At 42.8% G+C, this 19,582-nt stretch overlaps 2 protein-coding genes across 2 annotated transcripts; both read left to right on the forward strand.

The window, feature by feature from the left end:
* Positions 1–4: 4 nt before the first annotated feature.
* On the forward strand, positions 5–8,796 carry LOC140349083 (arylsulfatase A-like). Its single transcript, XM_072435303.1, has 8 exons — positions 5–228; positions 2,213–2,453; positions 3,296–3,514; positions 3,587–3,756; positions 4,874–4,998; positions 5,109–5,236; positions 6,081–6,183; positions 8,094–8,796. The coding sequence occupies exons 1-8, from the start codon at positions 5–7 to the stop codon at positions 8,387–8,389; spliced, it is 1,506 nt and encodes a 501-aa protein (XP_072291404.1). The 3' UTR covers positions 8,390–8,796.
* A 998-nt stretch (positions 8,797–9,794) lies between these two features.
* On the forward strand, positions 9,795–18,620 carry LOC140349084 (arylsulfatase A-like). Its single transcript, XM_072435304.1, has 8 exons — positions 9,795–10,033; positions 10,843–11,083; positions 12,235–12,453; positions 14,292–14,461; positions 15,327–15,451; positions 17,121–17,248; positions 17,326–17,428; positions 18,309–18,620. The coding sequence occupies exons 1-8, from the start codon at positions 9,810–9,812 to the stop codon at positions 18,599–18,601; spliced, it is 1,503 nt and encodes a 500-aa protein (XP_072291405.1). The 5' UTR covers positions 9,795–9,809; the 3' UTR covers positions 18,602–18,620.
* The last annotated feature ends 962 nt before the right edge of the window (positions 18,621–19,582 follow it).

Genomic DNA, 19,582 nt, shown 5'->3' on the forward strand with positions numbered 1-19,582 from the left:
CACGATGACTCGCTTGTGTCGGGTCGTCTTCGTGAATGTTCTGTTTTCATGTCTGTCCTCAGCTTCACCGCCCAACTTCGTGCTGCTTTTCGCGGATGACCTGGGCTACGGGGACTTGGGCTGCTACGGACACCCGACCTCCCTGACCCCGAACCTGGACCGGCTGGCGGCGGGAGGACTGCGCTTCACCGACTTCTACTGCACCAGCCCGGTGTGCAGCCCCTCCAGGTGCTCGGGGACACGGGGCATGGGGGCTCGGGGGCACGGGGCATGGGGGCACGGGACACGGGGCATGGGGGAACGGGGACACGGGGCATGGGGGAACGGGGACACGGGGCATGGGGGAACGGGACACGGAACATGGGGGAACGTGGACACGGGGCATGGGGGAACGGGGACACGGGGCATGGGGGAACGGGGACTCGGGACACGGGGCATGGGGGACACGGGGCATGGGACATGGGGGAACGTGGACACGGGGCATGGCGGAACGTGGACACGGGGCATGGGGGAACGTGGACACGGGGCATGGGGGAACGGGACACGGGGCATGGGGGAACGGGGCATGGGGGAACGGGGCATGGGGGAACGGGGACACGGGGCATGGGGGAACGTGGACAGGGGGCATGGGGGAACGGGGACACGGGGCATGGGGGAACGGGGCATGGGGGAACGGGGCATGGGGGAACGGGACACGGGGCATGGGGGAACGGGGCATGGGGGAACGGGACACGGGACATGGGGGAACGGGGCATGGGGGAACGGGACACGGAACATGGGGGAACGTGGACACGGGGCATGGGGGAACGGGGACACGGGGCATGGGGGAACGGGGACTCGGGACACGGGGCATGGGGGAACGGGGACATGGGGCATGGGGGAACGGGGACTCGGGACACGGGGCATGGGGGAACGTGGACACGGGGCATGGGGGAACGGGGACTCGGGACACGGGGCATGGGGGAACGGGGACACGGGGCATGGGGGAACGGGGACTCGGGACACGGGGCATGGGGGAACGGGGACACGGGGCATGGGGGAACGGGGACATGGGGCATGAATAGACGAATAGATTATGAACTATTTAACCAGACAGATGCTTTAAATATAAATATATCGTGATACAGTATCGATATCGTGGGCTGCTGTATCGATATATCGCCCTGAGTCATTTTTGGTATAATCTCCCTAGTTATTTTGTGACCGTCCGTGCTACGATGCTGTTGCTTGTTTAAAGAAAGTCAACTTTACTTTACGCAGACCATTTGACGTTCTGACTGTTTGAATATTTCATTTTGAGTTTGTGCAGGTCGTTTAACAAAGAATAATGTTGTTTAAATGTATTTGGTGCTTTAAAAAATAGTGATGTATTGTAGCACGTCATGAGAAATATATCTATTATCACCAGATTATGGCCTCTGCTACAGACACTTGTTACATCAATTTATAAAGATAGATATTCAAACAAGTGCGTGTCATAAAAATCATCATCTCCATTCGCTTTTAAGTTCATTATATTAACCGACTTTGGACTTGAGCGTGTTACATAATTATAATGCAGATAAATATAGTAATATGTCACCAACGATGGTGACGGTTTGCACGGCGTCTGTATTTAATTTGTCTTAAGAACATAAATTGCAAGTCTAATCACACAAGTTCAAAAGGCCTGACCCTATTACATCATCATCATAATTTACCACGAACCCAATGCTTTTACTAACAAATAATGCAGAGGAAATATGTATATGAAATCAATGGAATAAATTCGGAAGAAAATTATTTATTTATTTCTCCTGTTTTGTTCTTGTTGACCCAATATTTTGTCTCGGAGTCATGTAATTTCATATTTTCATAATAGGTGCGTTTTTAACACACTTTTACTTCTCTGAGTAGTTTTCAGACTCAATTATTTTCCTCCAAGTTAAGTCATATATTGTACACTGCAACATGCTCTTACTTGCTTAAAAGTATTTGTTTTATCCTTTTGAGTAACATTAACTTCAAATTATAAATCAGATGTTGCCTCTTGACAGATACTTTAACTTTAGTAGTAGTTTCCCCAAACACTTTTTTACTCTTGACTAATTTCCTGAAGAACTACTGGTACTACTACTTAAGTAATGATACTCTTATTTGAGTTTCGACTCCTCTACCCACCTCTGATTGCTTTGACCGGATCTCATTGTGACCCGTTTCTCTCTCTGCGCAGGGCCTCTTTGCTGACGGGACGCTACCAGACCCGCACGGGCATCTACCCCGGAGTGCTGTACCCCGGCTCCATCGGGGGTCTGCCTCTGAACGAGACCACCATCGCTGAGGTGTTAAAGCCTGCAGGTTACGCCACTGCAGCCATGGGGAAGTGGCACCTGGGCTACGGGGCCAATGGGACCTTCCTGCCAACCAACCAGGGCTTTGACCATTACCTGGGGATTCCCTATTCCCACGACATGGTGTGTGGAGCGCGAGCACATGGAACTGAGCTCACGGATAGATATTGACTCTTGACCTTTCAAACAGGCCCAGGTGCATTGATATTTGAGAAAACGATATAACAATAGTGGAGACGCACAATATATCCTTAAATATTGATGCTGCAATAGTGGCTAATGCAATAATCCAAGTCACATTTTAAAATAAAGTGTGTATGAAAGGTCTTTATGATTTTCTGATTTTGGTTAAGTTGGTGGGATGGTACTCGTTGTAAATATAAATGATAGTTTTATATCAATGAAGTAGCAGTTTGGGAAGAAACATTCCACTGTAACACTTTTCCTCAACACTTTAAACATGAATTTAACAAAACAAAGTTATTTTAATATTTGAATCCGTCAAATAACTCCCGTGATATCAGAGATTTTGAGCCAGTGAACAACAATTATTGCTAGATAAAATAATTGTCGTGAGTGATGTCATAATTTACAACTAGGACGTCAAATGATGAAATGAAAAAATTGCCAACATTTGTGAAAAAAAATATGGCAAAATTCTAAGTTTAATTTAATGAGTTGTCCAACCTGTCATAGGCATATTAAATTGTAAGAGTTTAGGTTTTTATTTTCGTCATTAAGTCCAAATTTAGCCTGTAAACAAAGTGTTAAAAGTATACAACATTTTACAGTAATTTACAAAAATAACATGATTGTGGTACATTACAGGGTACACTGACAGTTGATAAGATTCCCGTTTCTTATTTTAGACCAGAGTTCATTTGGCAGTTTTGAGTACTCCCTCACAATCCTCTTCAGAGTGTCACCAGATGTTTCCTCTTCATCTTCACGTCCCTTTTCTCCAGGGCCCGTGCAAAAACCTGACCTGCTTCCCTCCGGACATCAAATGCTTCGGACTCTGCGACGTCGGCACAGTCACCGTTCCACTGATGCACGACGACCACATCGTTCAGCAACCGGCCAACTTCCTGGAGCTGGAAAAGGCTTACAGCGACTTTGCAACTAACTTCATCCTGACGTCCGCCCAGAAGCAGCAGCCCTTCTTCCTTTACTATCCGTCCCACGTGAGTCAGAGACGGACTTGGCCTGTAAAATGGTGTTGATGGAGCACTGATCTTTCCTCTGTTTTCCCCCAGCACACACACTACCCGCAGTATGCAGGACAAAGAGCTGCGGGGAAGAATTCACGAGGGCCTTTTGGAGATTCTCTGGCAGAGTTGGATGACACGATCGGAGACATCATGGGCGCCCTGGAGAAGGCAGGAGTCATCAACAACACGCTGGTCTTTTTCACAGCTGACAATGGGTTGGTGTGGCTCTAAAACTCAAATACTTTCATACTCTTAAGTGTGCGCTAGCGGTTTTTGTTTTATTATTTGCTTTGCCCCCGTGCAGGGAGGGAAATCACATCTGACCTCTGTTTGTTGTGTCCATTTAACTATAAAGCGTTATTGATTAAGTAAGAGTAATAACAGTTTAAAATGAGTTGGAGCAAACCGAACTAGGCTGCCTTTGTCATGGTCAGTTTTTTCCTGTTTGGAGTTTTCATTTTTCTCCCTGTCTCTGGCTGTTTTTTCTCTCAACACTCCAAATACAAGCAATGTAGGCAAATCCCCCTTTTAATTTTTCATGTTCAGGACCTAGGGGTGGCTGATATGCCAAAAAAGAACCTAACTATTGTCTTAGATCACAATTTCCATTTTGATCACATTTCATTTAATCTTTTGTCATTTTTCACTTATTTTTAACATGAAACAGAACAAGACCAGAGAGAACATGGTAAACAAAAGACACACACAATAAAAGACATCCAAATAAAACTAAAGCAAACCACGTCCAAAAAAAGTTCCCATTAAATCTCTCAAATTTGTCCATTTTGAGATTAAGATTTAAGCATTTCTTTGTGAATAATGATATTTTTCCAACAGAATTCCCTCCAGACCCATTTTGTTGTTCTCCACTGAGATGTACAAATATTTTCATCATTCTTCGTCGGTCAAAATAAAATGACCCTCACTTTCCCATTTATTTTTAATGTAATTAGTACCTGTTATTTTATTGTTCCCGCATCAAAAACATACTGTACCTGGAGTTCTAAACCAGCAGGTGCCAAAGCAGAGTTACTCTGCAGGTTTAAGGCCAATAACAACACGAATAATGCAGAGTATGTGTCCTTCTGAAACGTTCATATTTGACTGTGATTGGTTGAATCCACCTGTCACTCAGAGCATGACAGAGGCTGGCCAATAGGAGGAGTGGGTGTGTCTGTGTCAGCATATCATCATATCACCCAGTCCCCCAGACACAAGACAATACAGTGACAATAAAGAGCAGTTCATATCTTATTTATGCGCCTGTTTATCCTCAACATGTTTATCTGGACATCGTTATTCTCTTGTGTGAATTTTGCGATATTATTTTAGGCCTGAACTGATGAGAATGTCAAGAGGAGGTAATGCGGGCCTCCTCAAATGTGGCAAAGGAACCACGTACGAGGGAGGCATGAGAGAACCTGCCATCGCCTTTTGGCCCGGAACTATAAAGCCGGGTGAGTCTTGTATTGTGCTGTGAATCCTCGATGAAGAAGTCACTATCTCACGGAATCCATTCATTATTTAACAGAGGTTTTGAATTTCTTTACAAACCTCTTTTTTGTAGGCGTGACTCATCAAATGGGCAGCATTCTGGACATCTTGCCAACTTTTGCCAGCCTGGCGGGGGGTAAACTCCCCTCTGTGATACTGGACGGGGTCGATTTGTCCAAACTTCTCATTCATCAAGGACAGGTGGGTTATATATATCATACGTATCACTTTACATACATATTTCAACGATCATTTTTGTTATTATGCCGTTTTTTTTTTAATTAGTGCATTTTCTGTGACATGAGCCAATCCATCCAGGTGGTCTAAATATGATAGATTTAGATATAAAGATAAACTTTTTTCTTCTTGTTGAGTATCCAGTATATTTGAGTAACAATATTCAGACGATATTATGTCAATCCAACTTAAATGTGTCTTAAAATGTTTTAGCTGAGGTTTAATTATCAGACTAAAGCAAAAAACATCACAAAAATGCAGGAATATTACCGTATAGCCTTTATGTAAATGTTTTTATTAATTTTTAATGTTTTTGTAGCATTTTTTTTTTACTATAAACCAGCGGTCCCCAACCTATGTTTTAAGGACCGGTACAATCAGAAAATGTTTTTTCCAGGAAGAGTTTGAAAGAGGCAGTTATGTACAACCCCTTGTTCTAAATATGTATTCATTGTATTATTACTGATAATTGATGTAAAACACAAAGAGATGGAAATAGACTAAAAAAATGAAAATAAAGTACATTTTAATATATGAAATGTACTTTTACCTCTTGGCCATGGCCCGGTTTTTGGCCCTGGCCCAGTGGTTGCGGATCTGCGTATATTCGCATTTTTAGACACAGACATTGGTAAGTTATTGATAAAAGAAAGCAAAAAGCACAGCAGAAAAATTGCACAATAACTCAAACAACAAAAGCACAAAAAGACGATACAGACGATGCTTATGAATGTTAGGAGCTAATTATCAAACCCTTTTAGTTTGTTCAGGTTGCTAAGTTTTTCAGGCTTTGGTTCTTGTTTTGCAGAGTCCGCGGGAGACGATGATGTTCTACCCCACAGATCCCAGTGAGATGTACGGCCTTTTCGCCGTCAGGTATAAAGAGTACAAGGCTCACTTCTACACAAGAGGTACGCTTCTTAAACCCGCTAAACACACAGCCTGTACACGCGCACACGCACACACGCACAAACACACACACAGTATTTAAACCCAACTGTTTCTCATTTCTGGACCGACCACGTGGAAAGACAAATCCCGTGGTCATGGAAGTGCTACAGGATCTAGTGCTACAGGATCTAGTGCTATAGGAGCTAATGCTATAGGAGCTAGTGCTATAGGAACTAGTGCTATAGGAGCTAGTGCTACAGGATCTAGTGCTACAGGATCTAGTGCTATAGGAGCTAATGCTATAGGAGCTAGTGCTATAGGAGCTAGTGCTACAGGATCTAGTGCTATAGGAGCTAATGCTATAGGAGCTAGTGCTATAGGAGCTAGTGCTACAGGATCTAGTGCTACAGGATCTAGTGCTACAGGAGCTAGTGCTATAGGAGCTAGTGCTACAGGATCTAGTGCTACAGGATCTAGTGCTACAGGATCTAGTGCTACAGGAGCTAGTGCTACAGGATCTAGTGCTACAGGAGCTAATGCTATAGGAGCTAGTGCTATAGGAGCTAGTGCTACAGGATCTAGTGCTACAGGATCTAGTGCTACAGGAGCTAGTGCTACAGGATCTAGTGCTACAGGAGCTAATGCTATAGGAGCTAGTGCTACAGGATCCAGTGCTACAGGATCTAGTGCTACAGGAGCTAGTGCTATAGGAGCTAGTGCTGCGGGATCTAGTGCTACAGGAGCTAGTGCTATAGGAGCTAGTGCTATAGGAGCTAGTGCTATAGGAGCTAGTGCTATAGGAGCTAGTGCTACAGGATCTAGTGCTATAGGATCTAGTGCTATAAGATCTAGTGCTACAGGAGCTAGTGCTACAGGAGCTAGTGCTGCGGGATCTAGTGCTACAGGATCTAGTGCTGCAGGATCTAGTGCTACAGGATCTAGTGCTATAGGAGCTAATGCTATAGGAGCTAGTGCTATAGGAGCTAGTGCTACAGGATCTAGTGCTATAGGAGCTAATGCTATAGGAGCTAATGCTATAGGAGCTAGTGCTATAGGAGCTAGTGCTACAGGATCTAGTGCTACAGGATCTAGTGCTACAGGATCTAGTGCTACAGGAGCTAGTGCTATAGGAGCTAGTGCTATAGGAGCTAGTGCTACAGGATCTAGTGCTACAGGATCTAGTGCTACAGGATCTAGTGCTACAGGAGCTAGTGCTACAGGAGCTAATGCTATAGGAGCTAGTGCTATAGGAGCTAGTGCTACAGGATCTAGTGCTACAGGAGCTAGTGCTACAGGATCTAGTGCTACAGGAGCTAATGCTATAGGAGCTAGTGCTACAGGATATAGTGCTACAGGATCTAGTGCTACAGGAGCTAGTGCTATAGGAGCTAGTGCTGCGGGATCTAGTGCTACAGGAGCTAGTGCTATAGGAGCTAGTGCTATAGGAGCTAGTGCTATAGGAGCTAGTGCTACAGGATCTAGTGCTATAGGATCTAGTGCTATAAGATCTAGTGCTACAGGAGCTAGTGCTACAGGAGCTAGTGCTGCGGGATCTAGTGCTACAGGATCTAGTGCTACAGGATCTAGTGCTGCAGGATCTAGTGCTACAGGATCTAGTGCTACAGGATCTAGTGCTGCAGGATCTAGTGCTACAGGATCTAGTGCTACAGGATCTAGTGCTGCAGGATCATCTAGTGCTACAGGATCATCTAGTGCTACAGGATCATCTAGTGCTACAGGATCTAGTGTTTCTTATTTCTGGAACGACCACGTGGAAAGACAAATCCTGTGGTCATGGAAGCTGTAATCAACGCTAAAGTCGGTCCAACCAAATATTAGAGCGTGTGACTTTTTTTTTCTTCTTCTTTCCATCTGGCAGTGCAGTAAATAATGAACTAACTTAACTAAGGAGGCTTTGTTTTTCCACCAGGGGCCACTCACAGCGGTACCACCCCGGATGCCGACTGCCCCGTGTTCGCCGTGCTGAAGGCCCATGATCCTCCTCTGCTCTTCGATCTGGAGATGGACCCCTCCGAAAACTACCAACTGTCCCTGTCCGGCAAACCAGAACTGCAGAACGTGCTGGAGAAGATTAAGCAAATCAAAGCCGAGTTCGAAGCCACGATGGTGTTTGCAAAGAGCGAGATGTCAAAGGGCACGGACCGCACTCTGGCGCCGTGCTGTAACCCCCAGTGCAGTCCTAAACCAACCTGCTGCACGTGTTAGAAAGAGAAACGCTTCGGATCAGATTAACTCAGGGAAAGACTTCATCATGACCAGTTCTAAGGCAGTACAAGCTTTAAAGCATCATCTAACTAAAATAATAAGTGCAATTTGAAGAGACCAGAAAGAAGACTTTTTGACTTTTGTATGTTGTATTTGTACTACTAAATTCATTAGCTGAAAGAATTCAATGCAAACAGGGAAAACATGCACTGTTAACTTTAACTTTACTCTTTTAATGACGTTTGACAACCACCGCTGGGAGTTAAACGAATGTCATGCACTTTTATAAGTCTTTATAACTGTAAAAGTACTGTTTGAATTATGAATAATGAAGCTCATGTTTAATAGGGATGTATGTTTTGTAATTTTCCAACTTTTATGCAATAAAATAAGAAAACTGAAAGGAACAGATCATTTGAATCCAAACGATAATCTGACTGAAGAAAACCAGCAAAATGTTTTCATTTATTTTTATCATTGAAATATAATCAAAAAGTAAGATATCCATGTAAACAATGAGGATCAATGTGAATCTAATGATTAGATTACAATAAAAGGGTTTCGCCCGGTGGTCAAGCATATGCCAGGCTCCAAGTGGCCACAGAGTTGTGAATATGAATCCTGACAATTTACTGCATGTCCTCCCTCCTCTCTCACCCACATTTCTCATCTGTCCTGTCTAATAAAGCCTGCGGGACAAAAAAAAGACTACAATAAATGGAAATCATTCGTTTTTTGTTTAGTTTAACTTAAAAAGAAATAATAGCAAGCATACATTTGTGCAAAACAGATTTCTGGTCTTCACATCTGAACTGTGGAGATCACGTGACATACCGTGGCACCTGATCACGTGACGGCAGATGAATGTATAGCCATAACAACTCATGTATTAACCATAATAAAGCAACAGAGACATCTTATGCCCTTATGGGCTTTGTGACGCCAAAGCACTGGAAGAAGAACTTTTAAAGACTACGACAGAGAGGAATAAAGTCTGGCGGTAATGAAACACGCGGATGCCAACCGACATAAAACAACAACAACAACAACAACAACAACAACAACAACAACATAATACATCTTTATTAACTTGTCTGGCAAAATGATTGGATACAAACGATCCAATCTTGTTTTACGCGCACAGTCTTTAATGGTAAATTACAAACGAAACTCCTCAAAGTGAAAGGAAGTTCATCACGTGTCTGTGCGGGAGCTGCAGCCAAACCCATAGATCCGTGACCGGATCCGTGAGCCAAACCTGATCCAAACAAGTCACACGTTCTCCTCTGGTCGCTCCACGGGACGGTCCACGCTCCACGGGACGGTCCACGCTCCACGGGACGGTCCACGCTCCACGGGACGGTCCACGCTCCACGGGACGGTCCACGCTCCACGGGACGCACCAAAAGCCTGGACAGTCATGGTGAACGCGGTGACCGTCTTTGTGCGGGTGTTCTTGTGCCTGTGCGTGAGCTCCGCGGCGCCGCCAAACCTTGTGATCCTGTTCGCGGATGACCTGGGCTTTGCGGATGTGGGCTGTTACGGACACCCCACCTCCGTGACCCCGAACCTGGACAAGCTGGCCACGGGAGGACTGCGCTTCACCGACTTCTACGTCACAGTCGGCGGCTGCAGCCCGTCCAGGTATCAACATTCAGAATAATGGCATCTGATCAAAGGGACATATGATACTATTATACTGTATTATACTGAACTATATTACATACATATAAACCTTTTGTCTGTTTTTGAACACATTTTTAAATGAAGGGCTCTTTCTCCTGCACCGAAGTTCGCCCCGAGTTTGTGGGCATGCGCAGTAGCGTCTGGAGGGTGGTTCATGAGGAGACGCAAAATGAATGAGCTCTGAAACTGTCATCACTGAAGCTCATTTATGTCCAGCTCATTGTAACTCTGCTTGTTAATGACAATAACTCTCCATCACAAATGGTGAAGAGACTGAAATTACATAACACCAAACACTTACACAAAATTACCAAATCCAGTGTTCTGTTTTTATACTAATACACACATGTTTTAAATGTATATTTCCAAAACAGCAGTGGTGAAAACTAAGTACAAAAGCAAAAGTACTAAGTCAATTTTACATGGGATATATTTACCTTTACTTTTACCTCCTGAAATGGCCTAAATGACAAAAGATTTTGAGTTAAAGACACTTAAATAAAATGACTAGAAAATTAGATTATTGATATCAGTTGATTTAAAAGTTCTCAAAATCTGTGATGTACATTTTTGTACATACTTTTTTATGTGATACTTTTACTTGAGTAATTCGTTGCTCTTGTATCTGTACTTTTACTTAAATAACAATGTTGAGAACTATTTCCACCACAACAAAAGGCAAGTCTTATTTTGTCTGACTCTATGAAATGTAACATTGCTGTATTTAGTTCAATATTTCCATGTACGTGTTACTCTCCCGTCCACAGAGCTGCTCTGCTGACCGGCCGCTATGAGACGCGCTCAGGGATTTATCCCGGAGTGCTGTACCCAGGCTCCATCGGGGGTCTTCCTCTGAATGAGACCACCATCGCTGCCATGCTAAAGCCGCTGGGATACGCCTCAGCCGCCGTCGGGAAGTGGCATCTGGGCTTAGGCGCCAACGGGACGTACCTTCCAACCAATCACGGGTTTGAACACTATCTCGGGATCCCGTACTCTCATGATCAGGTCAGTGTGTTCTCAGCAGGAGACGATCATATACTGCTACAGGATCTAGTGCTACAGGATCTAGTGCTACAGGATCAAGTGCTACAGGATCTAGTGCTACGGGATATACTGCTACAGGATCTAGTGCTACAGGATCTAGTGCTACGGGATCTACTGCTACAGGATCTAGTGCTACAGGATCTAGTGCTACGGGATCTACTGCTACAAGATCTAGTGCTACGGGATCTACTGCCACAGGATCTAGTGCTATGGGATCTACTGCTACAGGATCTAGTGCTACGGGATCTACTGCTACAAGATCTAGTGCTATGGGATCTACTGCCACAGGATCTAGTGCTATGGGATCTAGTGCCACGGGATCTAGTGCTACAGGATCTACTGTTACATGATCTAGTGCTACAGTATCTAGTGCTACGGGATCTAGTGCTACGGGATCTAGTGCCTAGTGCTACGGGATCTAGTGTTATGGGATCTAGTGCTACGGGATCTAGTGCTACATGATCTAGTGCTACGGGATTTAGTGCCTAGTGCTACAGGATCTAGTGCTACGGGATCCAGTGCTACGGGATCTAGTGCTACAGGATCTATTGCTACAAGATCTAGTGCTACAGGATCTAGTGCTACAGGATCTAGTGCTACAGGATCTAGTGCTACGGGATCTAGTGCTACAGGATCTAGTGCTACAGGATCTATTGCTACAAGATCTAGTGCTACAGGATCTAGTGCTACAGGATCTAGTGCTACGGGATCTAGTGCTACAGGATCTAGTGCTACGGGATCTAGTGCTACAGGATCTATTGCTACAAGATCTAGTGCTACAGGATCTAGTGCTACAGGATCTAGTGCTACAGGATCTAGTGCTACAGGATCTAGTGCTACAGAATCTATTACGTCGATCTCTACATGAAAATAGTGCAATAAATGATCATATTGCACCCACGGTCACTGACACAATCACTATAACACAGGGCGATTACAGTAAAACAGTTTTGAAATGTACAGTATCATTAAAAGACTTGAGCTGCAACAAATAAATAGAATAGACCTAGACTCTACATAAATAGATTGGAGGAATACTTCATACTTCAATGGAGGAAAACTGATCTTACGGACTGTGTTTTGTCACAATAACGTACTTGAATTCTTCCCAGGGCCCGTGTGCAAACCTGACCTGCTTCCCTCCTGACGTCAAGTGTTTCGGACATTGTGATCTTGAAGCGGTCACTGTTCCTCTGATGCACAACGACAAGATCGTTCAGCAACCGGCCAACTTCCTGGAGCTGGAAAAGGCTTACAGCGACTTTGCAACTAACTTCATCCTGACGTCCGCCCAGAAGCAGCAGCCCTTCTTCCTTTACTATCCGTCCCACGTGAGCAGGACCACAACACACATCCGGTTGCTCTTTATTTTCTTTCCTCATTAAGTACAATACCGTATTTTCTAGATTATAAGTCGCTCCGGAGTATAAGTCTCACCAGCCATGCATAACAGAGAAGAAAAAAGCACATATATCTCACAGGAGTAAATGTCGTGGAAATGTATTTGATCAAATTCAGGACCAAGAACAGACATTTCCTCTTGAAATGCAGTTTAAAATAATAACAGATGAGAGAACACGGTGAATAGGTGTACGTATGCTAACGCTAACACCTTCAGCTACATGAGGCACAGACAGAACTGTGAGTGTCTGGTATGTTAACATAACATATGAACAGTTCTTCAGATAAATATAGCATAAAGAACATGCTAACAAGTTTACAGAAGCATCAGTTTTACCCCAAATCACTAAATCCATCGAATTCTTCTTTCTCTGTGTCACTTCTAAACAACTCCACAAACTCCAGAGGAAGAGGAAGTGCAGAGTTCTTCTGCGTCGCTTAGAGCCTAGAGCGCCCTCTTGTGAAAATAACAAATAATAATATCACATATAAGTTGCACCCTGGCCAACTTATTCGAAACAAAACATCTGCAAAGCACAATTTGGTAGAAATGTCCAGCCCATTCTGGATTATGGCGATCTCTAAACCAGCTCCGTCCAATCACTCTGTATTCTCTCCTCGACTGGCCTTCCCTTCATTCTAAACTATTATTGGTAAAAGCCCTCATTACCTTTGCTCGTGCTCTTTTATATTGTAAATAGATTGAATGTTTTCTCTGTATGTGTATCAAGGGTTGTTTTTAATTTTGAACATCTTTACAGAACAATACAGAGAACATGACGCACTTCACATACAAACATCCAAATAGACCTGTACTTCTGGTCCGTTTAGTCTGTCCCAATGAATCCAAAGTTCTTCACATTTTAGTAGAGAGAATTAAAACATTGATCTGAACTTTCAAGGGGAATACTATACAAAGATGTAAAGCTTAGTAAATATTTCAATCAGAGGGTTGTGATATAATTACTGCTTATTCGTAAATATCTTATTCTTCCAACATATCAAAGCTTTTCTTGTGATTTTCCTTTACAATCTGGTGAAACATTTGTACCTTCTGTTATCCAGACTTTACATTTCAGATCTGTGCTGTTTGAGGTGCAAAACTTTGAACATAAACAGTCTAATTTACGATTTTAACATATCAAAGAACGCAGTGCAGCAACACTCTGATTTGAGCCTTTTTTTCTTTTGATAATTGTGGAGTTTTCCTGCCATTCAAATATTGAGATCGCTTTATTCCACTCTTCAAACAGCCGGCTGGAGATGGAAATCGTGAGAGTCAGGAACAGATCGAGAAATCTGGGCAAAACATCCATTTTTATAGTTTCAATCCTTTGACTTAGACTCAAGAATGAGATTTCAAGTGTTCTTTATAGTGGAGAAAAGAGGAGTGTTTTTAGTTTTTAGATCTTTATGAAGAACTACAGCCCAGATATTCAAGGGATTCACTTTTCCATTTAAAGGGATTTATGTGTACTTTTCCATCTTATTTTCTTTCACTAATAAGAACTGTTTTAAAGGACTGCTGCACTAATCAACAGTCACACGAATAGAGAATACAAGAATAATTATCTCGTATTATTCACACAATAGAACAAAAGTAGAGGAAAACAACCAAACTCAACATGACATTTGAACAAGCTGCAGATGCATACGACACGTGGACTCATGGATATAGTGTTTGGTAGTAATTACTGACTTTTGGACTGATTTGATTGGCTTTATTGTTGCAAAAGTGCCGATTTCCGTCCTTCTTTTCCGTCCCCAGCACACGCACTACCCCCAGTTTGCAGGCGCGAGGGCGGCAGGGACGACCCCCAGAGGTCCTTTTGGAGACGCTCTGCTGGAGTTGGACAACACAGTCGGAGACATCATGGCAGCGCTGGAGAAGACGGGGGTCATCAACAACACTCTGGTCTTCTTCTCCTCAGACAACGGGTTTGTGCTTCCTCTGATCCACAACATTCAGTTTGATTTAATGCAGTGAGTGAAAGGGGAAATACAACGTGCAGCTAGTGATTCGTTTATTGCTCATTTCAATGATAAAAATTGTATTGACAGGTTTAGACAGATTTTACACATTTCGAAGCATAATATCAGATTTTAATTGAATCTACACAATGACTCAAATGATTTTTTTAAAAGACTTTTTTCACCAAAATTTGGATTTGATCACTTTTTTCTTTTTTAAAAACTGGGCAATATGACAAAAAAAAACTTCATATTGATAGATCATTATTTTCTAGTCAATTTTATTTAGATGTTGCTATTTGAGCTTTATTTGACCAGGAAGTCCCTTGGGATAAAACCTGTTTTTCAAGTGACACCTGAGCAAAAGGCACCAAAAGCCAGACTATTAAAGCAGATTAATTAAGAAATATGAAATATAATTGTGTTCCTCTAATACAGCTCAAGAATAACATCTTCACTATTCTTAAGTAGAGATTTTAAAATGATCCTCATTTTAAAATCTCTACTTAAGAATAGTATAAATAAAATAGTAATAGAATAAAAAGGGAATAAGTTAATTTGGTTTCTGCTCAAATTAAAATATTTTAATTTTCTTAATTCATATCATTTTTTATTTTTTTTTAATGACTGCTCTTTGATATAAAAAACTAAAAACAGTAAAATTTCTTCCTCCAAACTCTGAACTCTGCTCCAAACCTCTTTGTTCATTGACTGTGGAAATGACTCAATTCCAGCTCAATTCAAATGTGATTAAATTGCACAGCTCTAGTTTTAACTCGTAACTCATAAGTCATGTTAGCGAACACAATGGTAAATGTCTTGTTTCTTGCAGGCCTGAGCTGTTGCGGAGGTCCCGTGGGGGCTCTGCAGGTCTTCTGAAATGTGGCAAAGCGACTACATACGAGGGCGGGGTGAGAGAGCCCGCCATCGCCTACTGGCCCGGACGGATCCAGCCGGGTTCGTTAGCATTGACACCATTTGACACATTTTTCTTTCTTTATCACATAACATTTTACATTGCTAAATATCTAAAAAAATAAATAATTAAAAGCCAGGGTTTCTCAGGAGAGTTGGCAGATGAGACAGCAGGGGGCGAACAGCAGGGGGCGACGATGAACACTTCAAACTCCCTGAAAATACATATTTAACTATGACAAAGATGTTCAATAGGTGAAAATGTGACTTAGTTCTGCTTTAAGGGCTGAAAATGTGATGGATGTTAGTGACATTTTTGTAACTTTACCGTAGATGTAAAAACTGTTGAACTGACCTTTTACACATCATTAGTCCCAACAAATGGCAAAACACTTATGCGGCCTTTGTTTTCTCATTTTTAAAGTTAAATTTACTTCTCAGTTCTAACCTTTCCAGACATTTGTTCAGTCGCTAACGCCAAAGGACGTACTGCGTCTATATTCAAATGATCCATGAAACAGTATCAGTGCCTTCTGTCGCAGGGGGTTGGACTTACGACTTACCTACAGAATCAGCCATATAGAAAAAACAACCTACACAATTCATATGGAAACGAAACTAAAAAGGTTCATTTCATTTGAATAACTTTTTGAAGAATTTCTACTTTTCACAGCCGATTTCTGACCATCACCGTACTGTACTTTTACTGCTACTTGAGTTACATGTAGTTTAAGGGACTTGGCAATGTCCCAGCATCTCCTGTCCTGAGACAAAATGTCCCAGCATCCCCTGTCCTTAGACAAATGTCCCAGCATCCCCTGTCCTTAGGCAAATGTCCCATCATCCTCTGTCCTTAGACAAATGTCCCATCATCCCCTGTCCTTAGACAAATGTCCCAGCATCCCCTGTCCTTAGGCAAATGTCCCATCATCCTCTGTCCTTAGACAAATGTCCCATCATCCCCTGTCCTTAGACAAATGTCCCATCATCCCCTGTTCTTACGCAAATGTCCCATCATCCTCTGTCCTTAGACAAATGTCCCATCATCCCCTGTCCTTAGACAAATGTCCCATCATCCCCTGTCCTTAGACAAATGTCCCATCATCCCCTGTCCTTAGACAAATGTCCCATCATCCCCTGTCCTTAGACAAATGTCCCATCATCCCCTGTTCTTAGACAAATGTCCCATCATCCCCTGTCCTTAGACAAATGTCCCATCATCCCCAGTCCTTAGACAAATGTCCCATCATCCCCTGTTCTTAGACAAATGTCCCATCATCCCCTGTCCTTAGACAAATGTCCCATCATCCCCTGTCCTTAGACAAATGTCCCATCATCCCCTGTCCTTAGACAAATGTCCCATCATTCCCTGTCCTTAGACAAATGTCCCAGCATCTCGTCTTTAGACAAATGTCCCAGCATCCCCTGTCTTTAGACCCTCCTTCTCGGCCAGGACAAACTACCAAACCTCTTCTTACGCGTTCCTTTCAGATATGATTTGTTTTAGTATTTTTGTGTCTGTTCTTTGGAAAAACCATAATCTGTGCATTATTTAATGTTTCGTCTGTCTGATTACATTCACTTATAAACGATCAACTCTTAGTATTAGAAGTAATAATATCCCCAAATACTTTTTACTCTCACTACTTTTAACTTGTACCTGACTAATAATATCATAACTGAGTTTACGTTTCCTCTGGCCTTTGGTCAGGTGTCACTCATGAACTGGCCAGCACTCTTGACATCCTGCCCACTGTGGCCAAACTGTCAGGGGCCACACTGCCCCCGGTGGCTCTGGATGGAGTGGACATGTTGGACATCCTCTTCAGTCATGGCAAGGTGCTGACGTCCCTGTGTGCATTTTGAGCACGTGTGCTGGTGTGAAGGCTGAACTAGCTCGTGTTTTTGTTTTGCAGAGTAAAAGACAGGCAATGATGTTCTGGTCCCTAAACCCCAGTAAGACCCGCGGGCTGTTCGCTCTGAGGCTGGTGAAATACAAGGCGTACTTCTATACAAGCGGTACAGTCACACTAATACTCTTAAGTTAAAGGTGCACTATGTAACTTCTATGTTAGACGGTTTGCCCCCTGCTGGTCAGGAGATGTTATTGCACTGCCTGGTATTTATCCAATTACAAATATGTGTATAACATTATTTTTTATTTTATTCATCTTTTCATTTTTTATTTATTTGTTTTATTATTTTTGTATTTATTCATTTATTTATTATTATTATTATTATTATTATTATATATTTTTTCTCTATTCCCTATTAAGAATATGAGAGTTTCTGTCCATAGGAGTTTTGTTTACATGTTGTCTTATCTGTTCTTTTCTTCTGTATCTACTTGCGTTGCAACCACGGAATTTCCCCATTGTGTGGACAAAAAAAGGCAGATCTTATCTTATCTTAACATCTCAAAAAACATGTGTGAAGTGAGTGGGGTTGCCTTTCCACAGATCTGACCTGGTGGAGGTAGATACTTAAAACTGTGAAAACATCCAGCAAAGCACTAACATTTCCACGGGACAATCCCAGTGGTGGACTCTTCACCAACATAGTGAGAGTTTAAGTCTTTTTCTCTGTTCTCTGGTGCCACACGCCTTTGTAGCAAAAACAAATCAGTTCTACAACTCAGGAAAGATGTTTAATAATGATGTCACTGTCCCGGACATGAAGCAGACAGAGGAGCTCCTTCTGGTTTTTGTCTGATTGTCTTCTTAAATTTGTGATTTTTCATGTCAAACCACAGCAAATCACAAGCATTAAACTCATGTTTTAGACGGAAAATATCTTAAGGAATGTGTACATACTTCTTTTTACTCCGACGCCACATAAATACTAAAACATCCAGCAGTACTTCCACCGCTCTCTACTCACCAAGCTTCATTTCCACCAGGTTCTGTCAAAAGCAGCACGGGGCCGGACCCTGACTGCGTGGCCCCTCTAATGTTCCACGACCCGCCTCTTCTCTTCGACCTGGAGAGCGACCCGTCCGAGCACTACGCCCTCTCCCTGAAGGAACGGCCCGATCTCCAGAATGTTCTGGACCAGATCATGAAAGTCAAAGCCAGTTTGGAGGCCTCCATGGAGTTTGGAGAGAGCCAGATCGCAAAGGGAAGCGATCCAAACCTGGAGCCCTGCTGCAATCCAGAGTGTAGTCCCAAACCCAGCTGCTGCCGCTGCCCCTAGCACTGGAGGGAACACACATGACCTTTTTCTGCTTTTTTATTTACACATTTTCTGTTTTAGAAATGAGCATATTTCCTTAAAGTGGCCGATCTGTGTCTTCAAATGAGGAAAGCATGTTCAAATCAAATATACTGATATATCGGTTTCTGCCACGTAACGTCACTTACGTCACAGTTACAATGTAAGCACTAAAAGCTCAGAATCACATAGAAACATCTAGAACAGGTATGTCCAAACTACGGCCCGGGGTCCAAATGCGGCCCACAGACCATATTTTGTTGGCCCTCCGGCTTCCTGCTAAGTTTGTCCGAACAACCACAAAATTCAAGCCTTTTTATGTGATAACCACCTATTATTAATGTTCCAAGTATTATTACAGGTCTGGAGGCTCATCGAACAATGCCAAATGCAACATTTTTAAGTATTCACTTTCAAATTCAACATTGTCGTGTTGTTTGTGGCCCTCTGTTCCATATAAGTTTCAAAATGTGGCCCTCGGTGAAAGAAGTTTGGACACCACTGGTCTAGAAGCTCTACAACTCACCTAAAGCCATCTTCCAGTTGTTAGAAGAGTTCCTACACTTTCCATTACGTGGCATGCTGTGTGCTAATCACAAAGGATCATGATTGACAAGTATTTTATGCAAAACGTGATGTAGAAATATACACATTTCCCTTGGCGTTTACAGTTGTTAATGTTAGTGACTAGAACCGATATGGCCACAGAGTGTAGGTCGTGTCTGGCATGAACCGATTGTAGTTTGCAGTTTTGGTTCGGTGGTAGTTCCAGCAATTCTAGCAGAAGTGCTCCTCTGTGTTTTTAACGTCCATTTAGTGTGCGATCCCTAGAGTCATTACAACAGACCTCAAACATGCAGCTACTCGTGTTCTCAGCCTGTGATGAACTCATAAATGTTGTTCTGAGTGTGAAATGATCAGTTATTTTGTGTCAAATCTATCAAAATATGAGCCAAACTAAAC

This window comes from Eucyclogobius newberryi, unplaced genomic scaffold (assembly GCF_026437365.1).
Source record: "Eucyclogobius newberryi isolate DKJ021-1_F unplaced genomic scaffold, fEucNew1.0.hap1 SCAF_7, whole genome shotgun sequence".
Taxonomy (NCBI): Eukaryota; Metazoa; Chordata; class Actinopteri; order Gobiiformes; family Gobiidae; genus Eucyclogobius; species Eucyclogobius newberryi.